Source organism: Hypanus sabinus, chromosome 17 (genome assembly GCF_030144855.1).
Source record: "Hypanus sabinus isolate sHypSab1 chromosome 17, sHypSab1.hap1, whole genome shotgun sequence".
NCBI classification, from domain to species: Eukaryota; Metazoa; Chordata; class Chondrichthyes; order Myliobatiformes; family Dasyatidae; genus Hypanus; species Hypanus sabinus.
Window position 1 is genome coordinate 24,176,205 of NC_082722.1, and position 26,900 is coordinate 24,203,104.

The window sequence follows — 26,900 nt, forward strand, 5'->3', positions numbered from 1 at the left end:
CATTAACAAAGTGTTCTTACCCACAGAAGTGCCGCACACCGGATATTTTGTTGTTATAGTTTTTTTTTGTACCATTCTTTGTAAACCCTAGACACAGTTGTGTGTGAAAATCCCAGGAGATCAGCGGTTTCTGAGAAACTCAAACCACCTTATCTGGTACTAAAGTCAAAGTCTATTAGATTCCATGTTCTAAGTCAATTAGATCACATTTCATCCCCATTCTGATGTTTGATCTGAACCACAATCGAACTTCCTGACTATATTTGCATGTATTGAGTTGCTACTATATGATTCGCTAATTAAAGATTTGTATTAATGAGTATTAGTTACCGGTATACCTAATAGAGTGACCACCGAGTGTATGTCCATATAAACAAAAGGAAGAGTACCTGGAAAGTACATAATTTGATTCAAAAATGGAGTAAAAGCAAATATCAAAATAGCAACATAAAATAATTAAGGATAATTTAAAAAGCAACAATGAGTATCTGCTTCAGGAAAGAGGGCTAATAGCAAATTATATATGTAAATTTAACAGTACTATAGGGACAATACCACAGGAAAAGAGTGATTTTGGTGCAGAATATTCATTGCTAGTACAACTCCAAGCCCTGATGGTTCAGCTTGTGTTCTAACAATGCTTGGTCACAGTATATAATTTATTTTTAAAAGTTTCCTTAACTTGAGTGGATGTTAATTGCGGAGGATAAATATATATGAATTAAAGTTTCAATCAGCCACACCTGTGCCAAGTTAGAAATAATAATAGGAAGTGCAAAGAATATTCAACAGGTCAGGCAGCATCAGTGGAGAGAGAAACAGGAGTTCAGGTTTCAGGTAAATGGTGTCCCACCATAATTGCTTGGTTCTGATACGCACAGGAACCGTTGGTTATCTGAGGTTGTTGAACTCAGTATTGAGTTCCGAAAGCTGTAATGTGCTGAATAAAAAGTGAGGGGCTGTTCCTCAGGCTTATATTGAGTTCATTGAAATGCATGGGAAGGGAAAGAAAGAGAGATCAGAGTGAGAGTGGATGAAGAACAGAAGTAACAGGCAACTGGAAGATCAATGTCACCACTGCAGACTGAATGGAAGTCTGTGTTGGTTTCTGCAATGTGAAGGAGGTGTCATTGAGAGCACTTAATGAAATGCACCAAGTTGGAAGATGTAAGTGGATGGAGAGTCCTTGGAGGGTGGGGTGGCACCATCTCTTGTGGCTGCATGGAAGGCTGGGGTGAGAGGGTAAGCTGGTTGTTGGCAGTGATGGGAGCGTGGCGGGGTGTTGTGAAGGGAATGAGGAATGCAGAAAAGGAAGAAGAGATGTGTCACATCTGGTTGACGATGGAGGACATTGTGGAGTATACCTTCATTGTAGAATGAATATAGCCCTTGGTAAAATGCAGTGTTGGTGATAGTGCAACTTCAACTCCTTCTCCCACTGGACATGTTGGAGAAGGAGCAAAGTAAAAACACTCTGTCAATTTGCTGAGACCACGTGGTTGTGAGACAGTGCAGTTCAGGGGCATCCTGGTCTTGGGTGCTGTGCTCATTTCCATCCGTGCACTGAAGAGGAACTGGCAGATCAACTGGTTGCTGAAAATAAACCCTAATGCAGGCGGGTGACTGGATGATCGAGGTACTGGATAGGCTTACAGAAAATCATTTAGCTAAATGGCCTGCTTCTATGACAATAGAAAATGTGAAGTACTATACAGACACCCAGAAGTCATGCACAAAACCTTTTTTCTACAACCCAAATGAATATCCCCATTCCAGGGGGCGTGACTGTTCCACTTTGCACATCCCAGAGACTAACAGATGGGAAGGATACATGAGCGCCTGTGAATTATGCCTAAGAAATTCGGGGAAAACGGGAAAGCAGAGAAAAACAAAATGGGATTAATGGAGGATTACTGCGGAGGAGTGGTTGGTGGTCTCTGCAGACACGGTGAGCCAAAGGGGGCTGCCTCTGTGCTGTATGCTCATTGGTAGATGAAGTGAGTAAGGCAAAAAGCAGAAGTTTGTTCAAACTTCAATAAATTTATTATCAAGGTATGTATATCTCACTATATACTGTCACTCACAGTACAACAAAAAATACAATAGAATCACTGAAAATCTACACACAAGCAAAAGCTGGCAGACAGCCAATGTGAAAAAAAAGACAAACTGTGCAAATACAAAAAAAAAAGAAATAAATAATACTGAGACCATGAGTTGTAGAGTCCATAGGTTGTGGAATCAGTTCGGTGTTGAGGTGAGAGAAGTCAGGTGGATCATTGTATTTTATAGAAGGATAACCCAGGGAGAATGGGTGAGAAGGGATGAGCAGGCAGAGTTCAGAGACTGAATAAAACAATGGCTAAAATCAAGTGGATAGATATGAAGGAAAGTTAAAAAGGTTTTTTTAATGGGCAGTTTGTCCTTATCAAGAGGAAGCTCAAATATAAATTAATGGACTCAATTTAACAGTAGTACAGATCCCCGGACTCCTAATGTTCCAGAGTCAGAAGCAGGATCAGGTTTATTATCACTGGCTTGTGATGTGAAATTTGTTAGCTTAGCAGCAGCAGTTCAATGTAATACATAATCTAGCAGAGAGAAAAAAATAATACAAATAAAATTAAAATAATCATAACAATAAATAAACAAGTGAATCTATTATGTAAATTGAATAGATTTTAAAAAGTGTAAAAAACAGATATACCGTATATTAAAGAAAAAGTGAGGTAGTGTCCAAAGATTCAATGTCCATTTAGGAATCGGACAGCAGAAGGGAAGAAGCTGTTCCTGAATCACTAAGTGTGTGCTTTCAGGCTTCTGTACCTCCTTCCTGATGATAACAGTGAGAAAAGGGCATGCCCTGGGTGCTGGAGGTCCTTAATAATGGACGCTGACTTTCTGAGACACAGCTTGTTGAAGATATCCTGGGTAATTTGTAGGCTAGTATCCAAGATGGAGCTGACTAGATTTACAAACCTCTGCAGCTTCTTTCAGTCCTGTGCAGAAGCCCCTGTGCAGCCTGTCAGAATGCTCTCCACGGTACAATTATAGAAGTTTTTGAGTGTATTTGTTGACATGCCAAATCTATTCAAACTCCTAATGAAGTATAGTCATTGTCTTGCTTTCTTTATAACTATATCGATATGTTTGAACCAGGTTAGGTCCTCAGAGATCTTGACGCCCAGGAACTTGAAGCTGCTCACTTTCTCTACTTCTGATCCCTCTATGAGGATTGGTATGTGTTCCTTCGTCTTAACCTTCCTGAAGTCCACAATCAGCTCTTTTGTCTTACTGACGTTGAGTGTCAGGTTGTTGCTGTAGTACCATCCCACTAATTGGCATATCTCACTTCTGTACGCCCTCTCCTCACCAGTTGAGATTCTACCAACAATGGTGGTATCGTCAGCAAATTTATAGATGATATTTGAGCTATGCCTAACCACACTGTCATGTGTATATAGAGAGTAGAACAGTGGGCTATGCACACACCCCTGAGGTGCGCCAGTGTTGATCGTCAGCGTGGAGGAGATGTTATTACCAATCTGCACAGATTGTGGTCTTCTGGTTAGGAAATTGTGGATCCAATTGCAGAGGAAGGTGCAGAGGCCCAGGTTCTTCAACAAGTCTTGGAGACCTGCCCAGGTTTATCAGCACCAAATTTAAGGATGAATTTACTGGCCATGTAGTTCAAAGTAAATTTATTATCAAAGTACATTTATGTCACCGTATACTATCCTGAAATTCATTTTCAAGTCAAGTCAAGTCAAGTCACTTTTTATTGTCATTTTGACCATAACTGCTGGTACAGGTCACAGTAAAAATGAGACAACGTTTTTCAGGACCATGGTGTTACATGAACAATACAAAAACTACACTAAACTATGTAAAACAACACAAAATACTACACTAGACTACAAACCTACCCAGAACTGCATAAAGTGCACCAAAAACATTGCAGGCATTACAATAAATAATAAACAAGACAATAGGGCAGTAAGTCGGTGTCAGTCCAGACTCTGGGTATTGAGGAGTCTGATGGCTTGGGGGAAGAAACTGTTACATAGTCTGGTTGTGAAAGCCCGAATGCATCAATGCCTTTTCCCAGATGGCAGGAGGGAGAAGAGATTGTAAGAGGGGTGCATGGGGTCCTTCATAATACTGTTTCTTTTGTGGATGCAGCGTGTAGTGTAAATGTCCGTGATGGCAGGAAGACAGACCCTGATGATCTTCTCAGCTGACCTCACTATCCGCTGCAGGGACTTGCGATCCGAAATGGTGCAATTTCCAAACCAGGCAGTAATGGAGCTGCTCAGGATGCTCTCAATACAACCCCTGTAGAATGTGATGAGGATGGGGGGTGGGAGATGGACTTTCCTCAGCCTTCGCAGAAAGTAGAGACGCTGCTGGGCTTTCTTTGCTATGGAGCTGGTGTTTCTTGTGGGCATTCACAGTAAATACAAAAAAAAATAGAATTAATGAAAAATTGCTCAGATCAAAGTTGGGGCAAGCACAAAAAGAGGAACAGTAGTAATATTAATTCATAAATAAGCAATAAACATTGAGAACATGAAGTGAAGAGCCCTCAAAAGTGAGGCTATAGGTTGTGGGATCAGTTTAGTGTTGGGATGAGTGCAGGGCAGATTTGAGTGAAATGGTCCTTCATATAAATTGTAGTACATTTATCCTCCAAGTCTTATTGGAACTGGGCATCCTTCGTAAACCACAGGATTAAGATTATGGTGATGTGATGTCTTTTGAGAGCACGCAGAAGATGTCTGGATTAGAAAGTGCTAGCGATTGGGGAGCTTGGACATTTTGAATTGTTTTCTCTGGAGCAACTGAGGCTAGGGGGAGATCAGACAGAGGGTTTTAAAATTATGAGAGGGATAGATAGGGTAGATAGTTAGAAAACTTGCCCCTAGGAGAGCTTCAAATTAAGTTGAAGGGGAAAGGTTAAAGGAGATGTGCTGGATAAGCTTTTATTTTCCACCGAGAGGGTATTGGTGGAATGCGACATAATAGTGGTGATGAAGTGGCATTTTTCAGGCACATGAACGTGTGGGGAATGGACAAAAGTGGAGCCTGTGAGGGCAGATAGGTTTAGCTTCATTTGGTACCATGGTCAGCACAGTGTTATGGGCCAGCGGGCCAGCTTCTGTGCAGTACTGAACTATGTTTTATATTCTAGTAGTTTGGGATTAAGGGTTGCACCCTCAGTACTGCTGGCTTGATGAAGTTACTGGTGTTACAAAGATTTTCCTGCTAGTGTGATCGTATGGTTCCAGAGTCTAGTTTCAGTCCCCACTGTGGATGCTGTTCATATGGAGTTTGTCTGTCTCTTCATAACTGTGTCGTTTTGCTCGAGTTCGGTTTCCCAGAAGAGGTGCTGCTAGTTTAATTGATAAGCGGTAAAAAGGATTGATGAGCATGTGAAAGAAATTAAGTTTCAGGACCATGGGATAGCAATAAGAGTCCAACAATCTGGACTTTGGACTTTGGCTCTGCTTTGGTAAATTTTCCAGACAAGTGAAGTGTACCACCATAAGTACTGAAATGCACATTTAATTCCTTTTTTTATTAAACATATTCGAATAAATCTTTCAGTGAACCAGGTGAGGTTGAAGGGAGCAGAAGTTTAAGTACTCCAGTGCCTGCTCTGGCTACACACTGAGCCCAACTACATACCCGATGTCTGGTGCTCCGATCCCAGTCCCTGCTCTGGCTACACACCCAGCCTAACTACATACCCAATGTCTGGTGCTCCGATCCCAGTCCCTGCTCTGGCTACACACCCAGCCTAACTACATACCCGATGTCTGGTGCTCCGATCCCAGTCCCTGCTCTGGCTGCACACCCAGGCTGGGCTTCAGATTCAGCTTCAGATTCCCTGCTCTGCAGCAATATCCTGCTTGTGTTCTGGAACCTGGACTCACACTCTTGACCAAACTAGTGAGCCAGGTTTCAAAGCAGTAAGATTTCTGAACCATTAGATGCCAGATTATTGGTTTTTGCTCTGATTGTGGGCTGGCATGGATCTGACGGGCTGAATGGCCTCCTTCAGTGACATCTTAAGTAACTTAAGCAACTTTCAGCATAGGGTTTTGTTCCTATGCTTCAGCTTCTCCCAGTCTAAAGCCTCTTTTGCAAGTTGAAAATCCTTTATTATTGATGCTCCTAAATTATTGTTTCTTTTCTGCCCTTCATTTTACAATAATTTTATAATATCTGTTAAGTTAAATTGGTGAAAAATCAACTACCTATAAAATATCAGCATTTACGAGAGTTATCTTTTACTCAGGACCAGATCCCTCATTCTTTTTGATAAATGCCCTGCCATATTAGATCTCTCACTGAGGTATTTAGTTTAAGAATGTCTCTTCCATTGATTACTACAGCAGCTTCCGAATATTCTTAATCTTGCTACTGGACATTTCCCTTTGATATTTCCCTGCATTTGCTCATAGGACATTGCCTAGCTGAAGAATTAGAGATGCATCCAGCTTCCATTAAAATCCTGAATTGTTTTGTTTATGTAATTCCTACATGCAATCTCCAAAAGTCACAAGCACATACCTATAGAGTACAAGAAGGAACTTGTGGCAATGAATCAATCCTTCATTGTCTGAGAAAAGAGTCTGATCATGTCCCTTCAGATTATCTGATTCAAATCAGCCGAAATTTATTTACTCCTGCATTTAACCAGTTTCCCAAAGTGCTGGCGGACAAACTCTTGGAATAGGATTCAGATAGGTTAGTTATTTAATAGTCAACTCCTTCCTCAGAAATCTGGATTTGTGCAAACATAAAATCTGAATGGTTGACACTTAGCCTGTATGTTGGGATTCAACTCTAATCCAGAGCATCTCCAAAGCTGCCTTGAAAAAGAAATAAACAACTTTGGCCTATTTCTGGTCATTCTTTGGAAGCAATGCATAGTTTAAAGTAAATTTATTATCGAAGTATGTATATGTCATCATATACTACCTGAAATCCGTTTTCTGGCAGGAATCATTGTAGAGCAAAGAAATACAATAGCATCAATGAAAAACTATATGAAAAGACTGACAATGTGCAAAAGAAAACATACTGCATAAATAATAATAATAATAATAATAATAATAATGTCCATATTAACATATTCTTTTGGCACAATATCTTGGTCCGAAACAACTTGGAAAATTTATGAAGAAAAGTAGGAACTGAATTTCAGAAAACATTCTGTACACTCAAACATGCTTCGATTAACACTACCTAGGACTAAAGGGGGAAGGGGAATAGCAAACGTTAAAAATCTATACAACAATCAGATAAAACTTCTAAGGATGTACTTTCATCAGCACTCCATGTAAGCATATGCTTTTCTGATAAGAAGTACAGACCACTAAATAAATGAGAGCACAATCCAGAAAAATGAAGGAATTATCTCTACGGAAGAAAAAGTTAACCATTGCAAGAGCATGACTCTCCATGGAGGACTTCCCCATGATCTGAGCAGACTAGGTGTTGACAAGGAAGTGTCGGACACCTGGCTCACAGTTGGAGACCTCTTCCCAGAAACAGAAGGGTTCCTTGTGGCAATACAGGACCAGGTGGTTAACACAAAGAACCTCAAAACACATAATAAAAGACCAACAAGTACAAGAATGCAGAAAATGCCAAGAGAAAACAGAAACGATTCAACATATCGCAGGATTCTGCAGCAATTTAACGCAATCTGATTTCTTACACAGGCACAATCAAGAGGCAAACATTATTCACCAAAATCTTGCTTTAAAATAAAAACTCATAAAAGAAACCATACCTGACTATAAATCCAAGCCTGATCCAGTTTTAGGGTCAGAGTTCCAGAATTTATTTTATGACCAATCCATTATTATAGATGGGACGATGCATAATAACCATTCAGATACAGCATTACAGGATAAACAAGCGAGAACAACTTAATTAATAGATATAGTCTTCCAAACACAACTGGAAAACACCAGAAATATGCTGAAACAAAAGGGGAAATTGAAGGACTATGGAATATGAACAGGGTATATCTTGGACAGCTAGTGATATCTACAACTGGTATCATCTCAAAAGCACTTCACATTAGCATTAAGCAATTAGGTCTACACAGTAATATCTATGTAAATCTTCAGAAAGCCACAATACTAAACACCACTAGAATGCTCTGGAAGTTCCTAGCATTTGAGAAATAAGTGTGCTTGGTAATGCCAATACCTCAGGTTTTAAATGCTTGAGCTGAGAAAAATAAAAATAATAATAATAAATAGAAAAAATATACAGCCAACATTCAAAGTTGCCCAATAACACCACAGGATGTGACTGCTGCTGGTGCTTCTCAAGGGAGCAGTCCACTTACAACCGAGGCTGCTCAAGATAAGAGAAGAAAGGCATGCATGAAATGATCATTAGAAGTAAACAGATTCATAATGTGTGTATATTATTGAGTAACAGAACTTGACATCACACAGGGACAATTTTCATCAATAGTTTATAACACAATATCCCCTTATGCAAGTAGATGTACAATGAATTGCAGAGCAGTGTCGAGTGATAGTAAAAAACAAATGAATCCCTATAGACATGTTAAACCAAATAAAGCATGAAGTTGCACAAGAGCTAGAAGGAAACTAACTTAAAGACCACAAGAATGTTATTCAACAAAATAATGAAGTCATCAACCTCTGAAGCACTGATGAAATTAGAATTACTTCAACAGTTGCTCCCTAATCTGATGCTGATAGCAACAAAGCAAATGCAGAGCCTCTGCAGAACGCTGATGGCAAACATAAGCCTACAGACAAAATTTTCCTAACCTTTAACAACACACTAGTAGAAGACAGGGTCACTCACCCGACAAGAGGACCCTACATACCAAGCCAAAACACACCATCAAGATTTGCAACTATCATTAATACTCTCAACAATATTATATTACCACAATATTTAGGAAAACTTGAAACATTGGAAGAACTGCATACAATAACGTACTATGCAACTTTAACAGCAGAGCAATGGATCCAGAATAAAGGCACTTATCACAGAATAAAGGAACCCAAAACTGAGTAATGAGAACATAGAAATGGCAGAAGAGATTAAGGAACATAATTGTAACCTTAAGAGCAGAAATAGCCCGGCTAATGAAGTCTAAAATAGATAACCTGAGTAAGACATTTAAGAGAAAAGTTAAGGAGATACTACAGAAATATAAGGTCCATACAAGATATGATCAGCCTATCAAAGGCATTGTAGAACTTATAGGCACACTAAAACAAAAGCTTGGAGCATACAAAGCCAGACTAAATAGATACATGAAATGCACCCGGTGAAGAAAACAGAATTATCAGCTCAGAAACAACGAAAAAAAAGTTTATACAGGAATTTGAAGCTAAATTTGGTACACCAGAATGTCACCAACCCTACAGAGAGTTACTAACAATCACAGAGATAATGAACTTCTGGTCTAATATCTGGTCAAACAATCAAGAAGCAAGCTTGGTTAGGGAGGACAAAGAACACAATCACACAATTGAAGGCATGCTAGCACCTGAAGTTACACTGGAAATGCTGAAGCAGGTTATAAAAAATACCCAAACTGGAAAAGTACTGGCACTGATACTATTCATAATTGTTGGTAGAAAAAAGTTACTTGTCTTCATCCGTACCTATTAATACATATCAACAAATCCTGAAAAAGAGCCTGAATTTTTGACAGAAAGTAAAACTTACCTGCTATCTCAAGGGGGAATCACAAATGACCCATCCACATATCATCCTATTGCTTGTTTACAAACTATATGTAGAATTGTCACATCATGCATCTCACAACTAATCACCACTCACTTAAAAAAACCACAATATTCCTACAGAAGAGCAAAAAGGATGCCGTAAAGGCTTGAAAAGATGTAAAGAACAAATGATAATAGATTATGTAATTCTAAATCAAGCACAGAGGAAAAGCAGAAATTTTTCATGTTGTTAAATTGATGACCAAAAAGAATTTGATTCTGTCCGACACTCATGGTTAATAGAAGTACTTAATAGATAAAACTACACCCAATACTTGTGAAATACCTACAACATCTGTTGAAGCTTTGGTGTACTATAATCACCCTGTCTATTAACAACCAAAGTTCAAAGTACATTTATTATCTATCTATGTATGTACAAACCCTCGAGGTACTTCCCCTTACAGGCAGCCACAAAACAAAGAAATCCAAAAGAACCCATTAAAAAAAACCAACAAATACCCAATCTGCATCGAGAGAGAGAAAAAAAACACACACAGATCATGCAAACAGTAAAAGCAAGCAAACAGCATTCAGAATGAGAGGGAGTCCATACATGTGAAGCCTGGAGCAGGCCCACAGCCTCAGCCTCAGTTCATCACACAGCAGAGCAGAGGCTCACAGACGTGAAGCCCGGAAAGGCTGGACCAGGCCCACAGTGAGGAGTGGGGCAAATGTCGCACATCGGTGAGCAGAACCGGCTCAGCCCTTGCCTGTGATCCCAACACCCTGCCTTTTCAATCCATCCAGCCCATCGTTTATATCATGCAAATCAGGTTGTTCCTCACTCTAAGACCCAGGCCTTACACATCGATACTCTCTGGGCCTGGACCCTGCCGGCCATAACCTAACCTTTCTAAATCAGCCCAGTGCTCAGATCGATCTGGGCAATCTCATTCAGTTACAGGAAGGATATCAATAAGGTTGAAAGAGTGCAGAGAAGGTTTACAAGGATGTTGCTGGGATTTGAGAAACTGAGTTACAGAGGAAGGTTGAATAGGTTAGGACTTTATTCCCTGGAGCGTAGAAGAATGAGGGGAGATTTGATAGAGGTATATAAAATTATGATGGGTATTGATAGAATGAATGCAAGCAGGCTTTCTCCACTGAGGCCAGGGGAGCAAAAAACCAGAGGTCATGGGTTAAGGGTGAAGGAGGAAAAGTTTAAAGGGAACATTGGGGGGGGGGCTTCTTCACACAGAGAGTGGTGGGAGTGTGGATTGAGCTGCCAGATGAAGTGGTGAATGCAGGCTCACTTTTAACATTTAAGAATAACTTGGACAGGTACATGGATGAGAGGGGTTTGGAGGGATATGGTCCAGATGCAGGTCAGTGGGACTAGGCAGAAAAATGGTTCAGCACAGCCAAGAAGGGCCAAAAGGCCTGTTTCTGTGCATAATGTTCTATGGTTCTAAAAGAAAAGAAGAACTGGAATGACAAGTTTTAGAAAACACTATGTACAATTGAACACATTTAGATTAACACTACCTGGGACAGAAGGGGGAAGAGGAATGACAGACATAAAAAGTTTACACAACAGTCAGATAAAACTTCTAAGGAGATACCTTAATTACCAAAAATGGGATCCAGCACTTTATGTGAGCATTTGCAATATTGATAAGAAGTACATACCACTAAATTTAAATGAAAGTACAACCCAGAAATACGAAGAAATTATCACCATAAAAGAAAAAGTTAACTAATGGACCTTCCGTGGAAAACATCCCCATGATCTGAGCAGGCTAGATGTTGACAAGGAAGCATTGAATGCCTGGCTCAGAGTAGGAGACTTCTTCCCCGAAGCAGAAGGGTTCCTTGTGGAAATACAGGACCAGGTGGTTAACACAAAAATGGTCAGAAATACATAGTTAAAGACCAACATATTCAAGACAACAAATGTAGAAAATGCCAAGAGAAACTAGAAACAATTCACTATATTACAGGATCCTGCAGCAGTTTAACTCAATCTGATTACTTACACAGACACAATCAAGAGGCAAAAGTCATTCACCAAAATCTTGCTTTAAAATAAAAACTCATAAAAGAAACCATACCTGACCTATAATTACAAGCCTGATCCAGTTTTATAGTCAGAGTGCTCCAAATCCATTACTACAGATAGGATAATCCATAATAACTGTCTGGATATAATATCACGGGATAAACAAGCAAGAACAGCTTACTGAATAGATATAGCCTTTCCAAACACACATAACATACAGAAATCCATAAGTGACAAACACCAGAAATATGCTGAATTAAAAGGGGAAATTGCAGGACTGTGGGACATAAACAGGGCATACATCGTCCCGGTAGTATTATCTACAACTGGTATCATCCTTAAGTCACTACATAATAGCATTAAACAATTCACCCTACACAGCAACATTTATGTAAATCTCCAGAAAGCCACAATACTAAACACAACTAGAATAGTCCAAAAGTTCCAAGCATTTGAGAAATGAGTGTGGTTGGCTATGCCCATACTTCAGGTTTTACCAGCTTGAGCTGAGAAAGAATAGAAAATAGAACAGGAATAAATTGATTGATTGATTCATTGATAAATAGATAGATATTCTGCAAACATGAGTTGCAGAGTCCTTGAAAGTGAGCCCATGTATTGTGGAATTAGTTCAGAGTTGAGGTGAGTGAAGTTATCCATGCTGGTTCAAGAGGTTGATAGTAGAAGGGTAATAACTGTTCCTGAACCTGCTGACCCAGCTGGGTTAAAAGAAATTATAAACCTGGAAGACTGGTGTTGGAAATGCTAAATGGATCTGCATATACTGTACAAGGAGGCAGACAGCTACCTTAAATAATGATGAAGAGAAGCTTCTAGTATTTCCTGGCATGCCAGCTGCATGCCAGGAGAGGGAAAGCACAAGTTAACACCGCAGGTTAATGACTTTTCATCGGGATTAGCTGGAGTTAAGCAGTTTGTAAATAAAAGGGGGAATGGGGAAGATGGGAAGGAGAGAACAGAAGGGAAGGTCTTACAGTGGAGGGCAGAAAGTAAATGACAAAGAGATGATGCAATGAGGTTAAAGGCCGTGTTATTAGGGAATAAAAAGTAAGCCTTCTCAACAAATAAAATGCCAAGCAACCCTTCTAAATTTCACTGCATCTGACTGATGTCATTGTTAGCTAGTGAGCGTATCTGAAACTGGGGATACCTGCACTTAGGGAACCTGTTCTCTGTGGTAGGGATTGTGATCTGATGTAGTCTACTGGGTCACATAGTAGGGCCATCAGACTCCCCTGTCTCTTGAAGTGCCACTAGCGTTAACAAGGATGTGCTGGGGCCACCCTACAAGTGTTGCCACACATTCCAGTGGCAGCATTGACGTACTTCATTGTATGTCTTGATGTACATGTGATAAATAAATATGACTCTGAAATCTGATCTGATGACTAGGGACTACTCATTCTCCCGTCCATCACCAAACTGACACGAGAATAAAATGCGTGGATCTCCCTGTAACCTATTGAATATTGAAAGGCCTAGACAGAGTGGATGTGGGGAGGATGTTTCTTATAGTGGGGAGTCTAGGACCAGAGACTACAGCCTCAGAATAGAGGGGCGTCCATTTAGAATGGAGATGGGGAGGAATTTCTTCAGCCAGAAGGTGGTGAATCTGTGGAATTCATTGTCACATGTAACTGTGGGGTCCAGGCCAGAGAGAATACTTAAAGCAGAGTTTGGTAGATTTTTGATAGAGAATATTCTATCTAAGGTTATTTCTAAGGATCAAACTGGATTTATTAAGAACAGATAGATACTCATATTTTAATATTTGGAGATTATTGAACATTATTCATTCCTCTCCATCTAAAGCACGCAAATGTCTTGTTTCCTTTGATGCAGAAAAAGCCTTTGATAGGTTAGAATGGTCCTATTTATTCGAGGTTTTAGAAAGATTTAATTTTGCTCCAGGTTTTATTTCCTGGATTAAGCTGATCTCTCAAGCTCCTATGACAGCAGTTATGACTAACTATGTAAAATCTCCTTATTTTAGGCTATACAGAAGTACCCAGCAGGGTTGCCCTGTTAGTCTGCTGTTATTCAACCTCTTGCTATTGCTCTTCAGGACTCCAACATGGTTCAAGGTATTAAGAGGAGAGATAAAGAGCATAAGGTTTCGTTGTATGCAGATGACTTGTTAGCTTATATTTCAGATCCTAAGAAATCTATTCCTGCTATGTTATCTATATTTTCTGAATTTAGTTTTTCTGGATATTAATTAAATTTGCACAAAAGTGAGTTATTTCCTATTAATAACCACTTGGATCAATATGATCAAATTCCTTTTAGCATTGTTAAAAATAACTTTACATATCTTGGTATTAAAATTACCAAAAATTTTAAGAACCTATATAAATATAACTTTCTCCCATTAATTGGTTGAATTAATGCTATTAGAATGATAGTGTTACCGAAGTTCTTATATGCATTCCAAGCAATCCCTTCTTTTGCTCCTAAACTGATTTTTTGACAGAATAGACTCTAAAATTCTATCTTACATTTGGAATAATAAAAACCCTAGATTGAGAAAATCTTTATTGCAGGAATTAAAGAAGTATGGTGGTATGGCTTTGCCAAATTTTAGAATGTATTACTGGGCAATTGATATTTGATATATTTCTTTTTGGATTCATTTCTCAGACATCCATGACTGTCCTTTATGGGTGGATTTGGAGAAAAACTCGGTGAAGGAGTATTCTTTGACCTGTTTACTGGGAGCACCTCTTCCTTTTTTACTTTCTAAGATGGGTAGCCGAGACAATCCCATTATTAAATATACATTAAGAATCTGGTTTCAGTTTCGTAGATTCTTTGAGTTTAATAATTTTGTTCTTTCTAGTATAATCCATCAATTTCCAATCAGACTTTTTTAATTTGGAAAACCAAAGGAATAATAACTTTTTTAGACTTATTAATGAGGGATTGTTTAATGTCTTTCATTCTGTTAGTGGGCAAACATGACTTAGCTAATGCACACTTTTTAAATATTTACAAATTAGGAATTTTCTAAGTAGTTTACTTCCAAATTTTCCCTCTGCTTATTCACCCAATATAATAGATACTCTTTTTCAGGTTAAACCATTTCAAAAAGGACTGATAGTTATAATTTATAGATGGTTATTGAATTTGTGTATGTTATCTAACGATAAAATTAAAGCTGCGTGGGAACTGGAATTTCAAGAGTCACTTTCAGATAATCAATGGGATAAAATTTTTCATTTGGTAAATACTTCATCTATTTGTGCCCGTCATTCCTTAATACAGTTCATATATATATATATATGTACATCAGCCATATATGTCAAAGGATAAATTAGCCCATATCTTTTCCAATATTAATCCTATTTGCGACAGATATAATATTGAGGTGGCTACTTTAACTCATATGTTTTGGTCTTGTATCAAGGTAGATAATTTTTGGAAAGAAGTCTTTAAAACTTTATCAAAAGTCTTGAATTTGGATCTACAACCGAATTTACTTACAGCAATTTTTGGGATCATTCCATCGGAGGCAGGATATATTCCTATTTCCGCTCAATAAATGATAGCTTTTACAACTTTATTGGCTAGGAGAGCCATTTTGCTTAAATGGAAGGACTCTAATCCACCCACTGCTTTTAATTAGCTTACTTCCATTATGTCCTGTCTAAGTTTAGAGAAAATAAGAAGTCAGACATTTGATACATCTTTTAAATTTGAAGAAGCTTGATGATCTTTTATTCAATATTTTCACATGGTTTGATTTATGGCTGTTCCAGTTACCTTCTCGAAACACTGGATTTGATCAGAAAGTCTCTCTTTTTTTCTTGCTTTCACTCCCAGCATGAGCTGCCCAGTTCCTTTAGTTCTCTCTTATTCTTTCTTTGTTTTCTGTTTAGTGGGGATTTTTTATGTATATAAAAATTATAAAAGTTTCTTTATCTTTTTTCTTCTTTTCATGGAATGATAAGAGAAGAATAGATTATCTTATTTTTTATTATATACTATTAGATTAATACTATGTATGATATAACCATATAACCATATAACAATCACAGCATGGAAACAGGCCATCTCGGCCCTCCTAGTCCATGCCGAACTCTTAATCTCACCTAGTCCCACCTACCCACACTCAGCCCATAACCCTCCACTCCTTTCCTGTCCATATACCTATCCAATTTTACCTTAAATGACACAACTGAACTGGCCTCTACTACTTCTACAGGAAGCTCATTCCACACAGCTATCACTCTCTGAGTAAAGAAATACCCCCTCGTGTTTCCCTTAAACTTCTGCCCCCTAACTCTCAAATCATGTCCTCTCGTTTGAATCTCCCCTACTCTCAATGGAAACAGCCTATTCACGTCAACTCTATCTATCCCTCTCAAAATTTTAAATACCTCGATCAAATCCCCCCTCAACCTTCTACGCTCCAATGAATAGAGACCTAACTTGTTCAACCTTTCTCTGTAACTTAAGTGCTGAAACCCAGGTAACATCCTAGTAAATCGTCTCTGCACTCTCTCTAATTTATTGATATCTTTCCTATAATTCGGTGACCAGAACTGCACACAATATTCTAAATTTGGCCTTACCAATGCCTTGTACAATTTTAACATTACATCCCAACTGCTGTACTCAATGCTTTGATTTATAAAGACCAGCGTTCCAAAAGCCTTCTTCACCACCCTATCTACATGAAACTCCACCTTCAGGGAACTATGCACTGTTATTCCTAGATCTCTCTGTTCCTCTGCATTCCTCAATGCCCTACCATTTACCCTGTATGTTCTATTTGGATTATTCCTGCCAAAATGTAGAACCTCACACTTCTCAGCATTAAACTCCATCTGCCAACGTTCAGCCCATTCTTCTAACCGGCATAAATCTCCCTGCAAGCTTTCAAAACCCACCTCATTATCCACAACACCTCCTACCTTAGTATCATCTGCATACTTACTAATCCAATTTACCACCCCATCATCCAGATCATTTATGTATATTACAAACAACATTGGGCCAAAAACAGATCCCTGAGGCACCCCGCTAGTCACCGGCCTCCATCCCGATAAACAATTATCCACCACTACTCTCTGGCATCTCCCATCTAGCCACTGTTGAATCCATTTTATTACTCCAGCATTAATACCTAACGACTGAACCTTCTTAACTAACCTTCCATGTGGAACTTTGTCAAAGGCTTTGCTGAAGTCCATATAGACTACATCCACTGCCTTGCCCTCGTCAACATTCCTCGTAACTTCTTCAAAAAATTCAATAAGGTTTGTCAAACATGACCTTCCACGCACAAATCCATGCTGGCTACTCCTAATCAGATCCTGTCTATCCAGATAATTATTAATACTATCTCTAAGAATACTTTCTATTAATTTACCCACCATTGATGTCAAACTGACAGGTCTATAATTGCTAGGCTTACTTCTAGAACCCTTTTTAAACAATGGAACCACATGAGCAATACACCAATCCTCCGGCACAATGTTTCTAATGACATCTTAAAGATCTCCGTCAGAGCTCCTGCTATCTCTACACAAACTTCCCTCAAGGTCCTGGGGAATATCCTGTCGGACCTGGAGATTTATCCACTTTTAAATTTTTTAAAAGTGCCAGTACTTCCACCTCTTTAATTGTCATAGGTTCCATAACTTCCTTACCTGTTTCCCACACCTTACACAATTCAATATCCTTCTCCTTAGTGAATACCGAAGAGAAAAAATCGTTCAAAATCTCTCTCATCTCCCTCAGCTCCACACATAGCTGACCACTCTGATTCTCTAAGGGGCCAATTTTATCTCTCACTATCCTCTTGCTTTTAATATAACTGTAGAAACCTTTCGGATTTACTTTCACCTTATTTGCCAAACCAACCTCGTATCTTCTTTTAGCTTTTCTAATCTCTTTCTTAAGATTCCTTTTACATTCTTTATATTTCTCGAGCAATTCCTTTACTCCATGCTGCCTATATCTATTGTAGACATCCCTCTTTTTCCGAACCAAATTTCTAATATCCCTTGAAAACCATGGTGCTTTCAAACCTTTAACCTTTCCTTTCAACCTAACAGGAACATAAAGATTCTGTACCCTCATAATTTCACCTTTAAATGACCTCCATTTCTCTATTACATCCTTCCCATAAAACAACTTGACCCAATCCACTCTTTCTAAATCCCTTCGCATCTCCTCAAAGTTAGCCTTTCTCCAATCAAAAATCTCAACTCTAGGTCCTGTCCTGTCCTTCTCCATAATTATATTGAAGCTAATGCTATTGTGATCACTGGACCCGAAGTGCTCCCCAACACATACATCTGTCAGCTGACCTATCGCATTTCCTAACAGGAGATCCAACACTGCCCCATCTCTAGTCGGTACTTCTATGTATTGTTGCAAAAAACTATCCTGCACACATTTCACAAACTAAACCATCCAGCCCTTTTACAGAATGAGCTTCCCAGTCTACGTGTGGAAAATTAAAATCTCCCACAATCACCACCTTGTGTTTACTACAAATATCTGCTATCTCCTTACACATTTGCTCTTCCAACTCACGCTCCCCATTAGGTGGCCTATAATACACTCCTATCAGTGTTACTACACCTTTCCCATTCCTCAATTCCACCCAAATAGCCTCCCTAGAGGAGCTCTCTAATCTATCCTTACAAAGCAACGCAATAAGATTTTCTCTGACAAGCAATGCAACACCTCCTCCTCTGGCCCCTCCTACTCTATCACACCTGAAGCAACTAAATCTTGAGAATGTTTATTTTACATTTTATATGAATTGTTATTGATATAGATATTTGAGATAATTCTCCTCTTGTTTATTTATAAATGTACTTTTTTAATTAATAAAAAGATTGATAAAGAAAGAAAGATTTTTGATAATTCAGGGTTTGAGAAGTTACCAGGAGAAGGCAGGAGAATGGGGTTGAAAGGAGGTATCTGCCATGATCAAATGGCGGAGCAGACTTGATGGGCCAAATAACTTAATTCTGCTCCAGCGTCTTATGGTCTCATGGTCTCATGAAACTGGAAAAAGACATGGCTCTGTGAGGAGAAAGATTCAGTTGTTCATGAAATTACTCACTGCATAAGGAAGGCTAAGAAAGAGGCTCTGCAGAGGGAGAATGAGAGTAATAATCTCTGGAATACACTCAAAGGCCACTTTATTATGTACACCTGCTCATTATTGCAGATATCTAATCAGTCAATAATGTGGCATCAGTTCAGTGCATAAAAGCACACAGAAGTGGTCAAGTTGTGGTTCAGACTAAACATCAGAATGGGGAAGAAATGTGATCTAAGTTATTTTGGACATGGAATGATTGTTGGTGATAGATTGGGTGGTTTGATTATCTTAGAAACTGTAGAACTCCTCAGATTTTCAAGCACATTTGTAGAGAATGGTGTGAAAAACAAAGAACAAAAAATCCAGCAAGCAGCAGTTCTGTGGGTGAAAATGTTTCATTAATGAGAGAGGTGAGAGGAGAGTGGCCAGAGTAGTCCAAACTGACAGGAAGGCGGCAGTAACTTAAATAACCATGTGTTACAATGGGTGTGTGCAGAAGAGCAGCTGTGAATGCACAACACGTTGATGCTGAAGTGGGTGGGCCATAGCAGCAGAAGACCATGAACATACAGAAATACGAGAGGTACTTGATGAAGTGGTCCCTGAGTCCATTATCTGAGCACATGCAAATTGGCATATGCTTAAGAAAATCAGAGAGTTGAATGGTTGTTTTGAAAAGAGTTAGTGTAAATTCATTGGTCGTTGGAGAAAGAAGGTATTGTTTTCTTGGCATGGTTTTCACCTGACCCAACCTTAGACTAATGATCTAGTGAATCATATAACTAGGACTGTAGGTAATTGTGGAGGGGGGAGGTGTGTTCAGATGAAGAGGGGCTTCATAAATAAAAGAGAAAGGACAGGGTTATTATACAGGTTAGTGAAGTGACCTATGATAACCATGGAGTGTGGGAAGTGGCTTTAAACTTCCACCATTTATACCTGGCTTTCCTGTGGCCTCTAAACACAGAAGGTGCACAGTGCCATTTTGAATGTTCCACCACGTCTTTGAACAGCTATGGTCCAGGTATTCATCAGAATCGGGGAAGAGTAACTTTCTTCTACGGAGATCTTGAGAATACTCTTGAATTCTCCTCTCGTTTCACGTAGTTTTGGAGTGGAGCAGGAGACTGGTGTTGGGGCTGCTCATAGGAGCGAGCTGAGTGTGCTGCTGGGTGGGTTGGTCTGGGAGAAGATGCTGATAATGGATTGCTTCTCCTGCCATTCCAATTTGGAAGGCGTAGCCGGGACAGGTAGCTGATGCCCTGCCGTTGCTTGCAGGTGCCTTATAGATGGAATGTGCTCAAAAGTTAAGGGTGAGGTGGCTTCTTCTTTCTCCATAACCGTCTCACTGAAGTGAGCATTCCATTCCACCTCAGACTGATGGGTTCAGTTTTCATGATCATCTGTATGACAACTGACCTACAAGGGCTCTGGAGCTGAAGGTCTTCTGAAGTTCCAAAGTTTGGCAGCAAGGAACTCCGGTCACAAGGTCACATCCCCTTCTGGGAGGGCAGGACCTGGCAGAAGAACCCCGGGTGCTGGATTCGTGACCATTTAGAAAAGAAAGCACCGACTCCACCTGGTAACTACAGAAGGGGGGGGTCCCACTCTGTTTGTCAAAGAGAAAGTCCTGGCCAGGAAACGCCCTGAGCTATCTACAGAAAATCAGAGTGTGGATTCTGTCCCCTCTGAAATATAGTAGGCATAATGGTTGCTACTGGACAACGCAAGGGATATGCCGCGAGCGGCAGCGATCGCCGCAAGTGTTACCACGCCTCGACACTATAAACGGCTCTGAGTTTCATTTTCATTTTGCTCTTTGTTTCATGCGCAATGTAAAGAATCTGGCGTTATCATGCGTTCCCAGGTAAGAATTACCACTGTTGAAAAGTGTATAAATGTTTTGTGGAAACAGTAGTTGCAGTAAGGAAGTTGATCAAGGACACTAAGAGCGGTGGCTGGTGGTGATGTGATTTGCAATGTTCTTAACCTTGGAGACGCGCGATGTTCAGACGCCAAACAGAAATATTTAATTCCGTCTCTGTGTGTTGATTACAAGAGGGAAGGGACGGAGAACGCGCGAGCAAAAAGAATAAAGTTATTTCGCGTCACTGGGTTGCAACGCCTTAGCGGAGACCCGGCCTGCTCAGAAATCGCCAGGACCGCGGCCTCCATCGGCCGCCCTGCGCACTCGCTGAAAGGCTGCAGCAGGAAATGCGAGCCCCCTCCCAACGGTTCGCCAAGTGAGATAAACCGGCAATGCGTCCCAGACCTAAAATATCTCCCCCTTCCTGATCCTACTGCCAATCCGAAGTTGCTCCCTACTTTCTATATTAGTAATTTTAAACTTCTCTGTCTTCTTCCGTCGGCCTCCGCTCTCCGAGCGAGAACTGCCACAGTTTATCCATCTCACTCAAGTCCCTCATCCATCGCATCAGGATATCTCTTCTGCACCTTTTCCAGACTCTTCTCCTACTGGGAGCAACATTCCAGTTCTGGCCGAACCAGTTTCGTTTTGTGAAAAACATCACGATTCTCTCCTTTCTGTCGCTGCCTCTTTCTCATCCCCGGGATGCATTTAACCATTTCGCCATCTTGCCCCGTTACTCTCCATGGGCATCGCAAGGCCACATTTGGACTACTGTGTCCAGTTCTGGTCGCCTCACTATAGGAAGGATGTGGAAGCATTGGAAAGGGTTCAGAGCAGATTTACCAGAATGCTGCCTGGTTTAGACAGTATGGATTATGATCAAAGATTAAGGGAGCTAGGGCTTTACTCTTTGGAGAGAAGGAGGATGAAAGGAGGCATGGTAGAGGTGTACAAGATATTAAGAGGAATAGACAGAGTGGACAGCCAGTGCCTCTTCCCCAGGGCACCACTGCTCAATACAAGAGGACATGGCTTTAAGGTAAGGGGAGGGAAGTTCAAGGGGGATATTAGAGGAAGGTTTTTCACTCAGAGAGTGGTTGGTGCGTGGAATGCACTGCCTGAGTCAGTGGTGGAGGCAGATACACTAGTGAAGTTTAAGAGACTACTGGACAGGTATATGGAGGAATTTAAGGTGGGGGGTTATATGGGAGGCAGGGTTTGAGGGTCGGCACAACATTGTGGGCCGAAGGGCCTGTACTGCGCTGTACTAGTCTATGTTCTGTGTTCTAAATAAAGCGTAGCCGCTGCAGAGAAAGTCCAACGCAAGTAGACTGCAAGGTGCAGGATCATAACGAGGTAGATGGTAAGGTCAAGAACGCATCTGTAGTATTATTGAACCATTCAATGGTCCTATAACCTCTGAGTAGAAGCTGTTCTAGAGCTTAATGATGCGCGCTCTCGGGCTCTTAGAGTACTTACAGGAATATCTAGTACAAGGTGTTTGTGTCTGTATGTTTTGTGATGTGCTGCGTTTTCACTTGCACGCACACAGACAGAGATGTCCTTGCCACCTATGGTTTACGATTGGAAGCCATACATATATGTCCAGAACAGGTAAGCTTATCCAAAGTTTTAATTTCGTCAGTTACATCAGAAGGCGTCATGATATTGTGCCGAAGTCAGTAGCAGACAGTTATATTCGGGTTACTTCCCTCGCTAACAGAATCAGAATCTTGTTTATCATCACTGGCGTGCGTGCGAGATTTGTTCACTATGTGATTATAACACATGATTATAATGCGGCTTTTGACGAAAGTTTGAATCCAGAACCAAACGCAGCAATTTCAATGAAAATCAGATAGGAAAACTAAAATAAGAAAGAAAATGCTGAAAAGAGGCTGTTTCCCTTTTCACGGACGATGCCTGATCGACTGGATGTTTCCAGCATTTTCTGTTTTTTTTTTAATTTTAAGAAACTTTGGCCAGTTAAGAATAACCTAACTTCATGGCCGATGTTTATAAAGCCATAGAGCATTTGAAGAGGCGCCTCGGTATCCTGGGTCGCACTGACCATCAAGTACCCACAGGTTGGACAGCTCCAGATATCGCTTCCACGCCACGCAAGAGCGATAGCAAGGTACACTGTCGCGATAAAAGGGAAGCAGAAACCGTGGTGGCCCACACGCGGGATTTGTCGTCGTCTCGCTTTACAGCAGTCTTACAACAGATCTCTGCACTCTGTGTGGGTGAGATATCCCCCACCCCATCCCACCGCACCCCTCACTGATATGAAGGTAAAAATAGGCACACGCATCAAAGCAGGGGCACATAACCTAGCAGTGAAACAACACACTGTGGGCTATTCAAGTCACCGTCGTCGTGGCCATCCGTCGAGGTCGAGGATGACGGTCTTCATTCCGTTGATCTATCACAGGGCGAAGACGCCTGTGTGTGTATCTGTACTCGATATTGCATTCCAAGAAGCACACGATACTTCACAAATCAACCATCTGATTCCAATGGCATGGAAACCACGACGATTGGAGCTGATGGATTTGTTGTAGCCTTCATCCGCCTTCACACCCGTTGAGTTCAAACTAACTTCATCCGCCTGTTCCACCGTTGAGGTCTTGATTGGATTGTTCTTTGTCAGGGACCTCACCCTCGACCTTACCCACCAGGAGCATAGCTCCAGACGGCAGCGCTCTCGGGATCTCAGGACCACACAAGCTTCTCCAGCACGGCAATCCACGGAGACAAGAATCACCATCCTTCTCAGACAAATCGATTTGCTCCCTCGAATGACATTGTTCATTTATAGTTTCACTTAAACATTTTTTTTCGAACTTTGAAATATTTATCAATCGATCCATGCGCCTCATCCCGTCAGCGTTAGGCTTCAGCGGTCATAAAGTGAACTTAGAGAAGTAAATATCAAAGTGGAAACCATGCCTTAAGAATGGTTACTCTAGTCCATAGCTGGGATACCAAATATAGATTGAACGATTATTTTGCAGAACATTTTATCAAATTCACAAAGAAACCCCTCGACACCTCACTTCTTGTCCCGCCACGTTTCGGTCTTGCTCACCCAAATCCCAAGTGTCGCAGCCTCCGACAAGATTTCAAGCCCGACCTCCTTCTCAAAATTTTAGATGTTCATAAAATGATTTTCGCCTTAGATTTTCAGTCTAACATTGGACTCTATGAGCCTTTGATCTTGTGAAAAGTCGTTCCCTCTCCGCATGCAATGAATTTTGATGAGGGATATGGTGAACGGAGATGTCAACGCCTCTTGTCATTGATGACGACTTGAGACTGGGGTCAAATTAGTGACAGGATAATGATTTGGGTTTAATGCGACCGGTAAGGGCCACTGAGTTAGCACTGTATTGTCACTTGAATGATTTTTTCCCCCCGGTAATATACTGTATCTGCGTAAATTATATTATTCTCTTGTATTTCCATTTATTTAACGCCCTCGAAAAGACCTCCTTTTAAATATAAAGGCAACACGAGTGAATCTGCAGATGCTGGAAATAAATAAAAAACAAAAAACACAAAAAGCTGGCAGAACTCAGCAGGCCAGACAGCATCTATGGGAGGAGGTAATAACGACGTTTCGGGCCAAAACCCTCCTGATGAAGGGTTTCAGCTCGAAACATCGTCACTACCTGCTCCAATAGATGCTGTCTGGCCTGCTGAGTTCTGCCAGCTTTTTGTGTTTTTTGTTTTTTTTTCTTTTAAATATACATTTATTCCAGTTGTATATTTTTTGTATATCAAATACATTATTTTTGGATTTTAAATTATCCAATTTATTCACTGTTGCATTAAATTTATAAGTGTTGCCTTTCAAATTGTAACTACTGAATATCAACTATTACATTTGTTGTCTCCCGCTTTTACATTTTAAACTAACCATGGGTAGATCACTTCTCCCTTCACATTTGTAGTTACATTGTCCACTCTCTGCCCTATTCCTTTAATTATTTTACTAAAGTCTATCAGGCTAGATTGTTAAATGCAAATTATCTTAACAGGAAAATATATTAAAATTGGTTAGAGAATTAGTCTGTGAGATTCCTATTTTGCGATTGTTTTGGGCTAGAACTTTGATCAGTGGCGATGCTATTGAGGCATTAAATAGTTCTTACATCGATGGAGCATTTTGAACTATATCTAGAGCAGCACTTTATTAATGGTGATTTTGAACCCAGATGCAATGCTGGAAGTTTGAATGATGACGACATCGTTGGGGTGTTTGATTTCTGAATGAAGGTTGTATGGAATGTTACTTTTTGCCCATTGAATAGGCTTTCAGTTATTGATGGACGGGTTTGTTATTTTTTTTTCTGTCAGCATTCAGTAATAGCAAAGGATTATTTTTGTACTTAAACTGATCATTTGTCATATTTCTATAATAATTGAGCAAGTGGGCACTTCAGCATAGGGAAGAAAGAGGGGGATCTCATCAAATGAAATAAGAGGGTAAATGCAAAAACAAAACATTGTGGATGATAGAAATCCGAAGTAGGAATATAAAGCATTCAGCAGATCAGAGAGAACTTATGGATAGAGAAAGATAGGGTTAATGCACCAGGGCATAAGAGTCACAGAGTAATACAGTGAAACACGGTAACACAGAAAACAGACACTTCAGCCCAATTTGTCCATCACCAGGTGCCCAACAAGCTAGTTGTCCACCATTTATCCACAATTGACCCACACCCCCCCCATAACTGTCTGATTCATGCACTTTTCAATGTTGTTACTGCACCTGCCTTAACTACTCTCTCTGGTAGCTCACTCAATCTACACACCAAGTCAAGTCAAGTCGCTTTTATTGTCACTTCAACCATAACTGCTGGTACAGTACATAATAAGAATGAAACGACATTCCTCCAGGATCATGGTGCTACATGAAACAACACAAAACTACAGTAGACTTCAGACCTATATGGGACTACATAAAGTGCATAAATAGTGCAAGACAGTACAATAATTAATAAACAGGACAATAGACACGTTAAAGGGCAAATTATAATATAAAAATAAATGATGTTGTGTGCATACATCTACTGATGCTTCTGGACACATCATCAGTGATGTTCCTGGAATCATCGGGTGTTTCGGATCTTTCAACATCATACACCCTCCTCCAGGTGACCCAGCCGGGGCTGATCAGACCCCAGCTTGTGTCCAGATGGCCAGCTACACATGATTCCATGGCTCCCCTCTCTTGAGCCACAGCCACCTTGAGGCCCTCTCTGCCGCATCGGTGGTATTGCGGATGGCTCTCCTCTTCCTCTCTCTCTCGATGCCCAAATTGCTGTAGGCTCTAGCTAAGGAATGGGCTGCGAATCCCCTACAACCAACTTCCACTGGGAGACACCTCGCTCTCCATCCAGCCTGCTGGCAGTTGTTGACCAGTTCTGCATACTTAGATAGCTTCCCTTCAAAGTCCTCTTCCAAGTGATCTTCCTGTGGGACTGTCAGCTCCAGCATCACCACCTGCTTCGTAGACTCAGACACAAGGACAATGTCTGGTCGCAGGATGGTGGCTGCGATATGGTTGGAGAACTTCAGCTGCCTTTCAGGATCCACCAACAGCTACCAGTCCCTTGCAAAGGTCAGGATGCCTGCAGATGTTCTTTTGGCAGGTATTAGCTGTTCCCCAGCTCTGACAAAGGCAAACAGTCTTGGAGGGTCGGGACCGCCACCCACTCCACTCCTGCATTGATTGTTTCAGCGATGGTCTTCAGGACCCGATCATGCCTCCAACAGTACCGTCCCTCACCAAGTGTCCTTGTGCAGCCGCTGAGGATGTGCTCCAGGGCTCCTCACTTGGAACACAGTGGGCACACTGATGACTCTGCTTTGCCCCATGGGTGCAGGTTTGATGGGCTTGGAAGCACATCATACCCTGCCTGGATGAGAAATTGGATGCGGTGTGACTCGGCTTTCCAAAGCTCAGCCCAGGCCACTTTCCTCTCAACCACATTCTCCCATCTTGTCCAAGCTCCCTGTTGCTTCATTCCCACCGCCTTACAGGTTCCCCTCTCCCCCACTGCTGCTCTCACCTCCTCCTGAACTAGGCGGCACCTTTCCTTCCCTCTGATGGTGTACATTTGTGGAGTT

The 26,900-nt window shown here is 40.7% G+C and overlaps 1 protein-coding gene across 1 annotated transcript in view; it reads left to right on the plus strand.

The window, feature by feature from the left end:
* The first annotated feature begins 20,701 nt into the window (after positions 1–20,701).
* The window catches only part of nlrc5 (NLR family, CARD domain containing 5), a 244,692-nt gene continuing 238,493 nt past the window's right edge, over positions 20,702–26,900 (plus strand). Inside the window, exons 1-2 of the mRNA XM_059992681.1 lie at positions 20,702–20,756; positions 22,312–22,373. Coding sequence (XP_059848664.1) covers positions 20,745–20,756; positions 22,312–22,373 — 74 coding nt within the window. The 5' untranslated portion in view covers positions 20,702–20,744. The remainder of the gene's footprint in view (positions 20,757–22,311; positions 22,374–26,900) is intronic.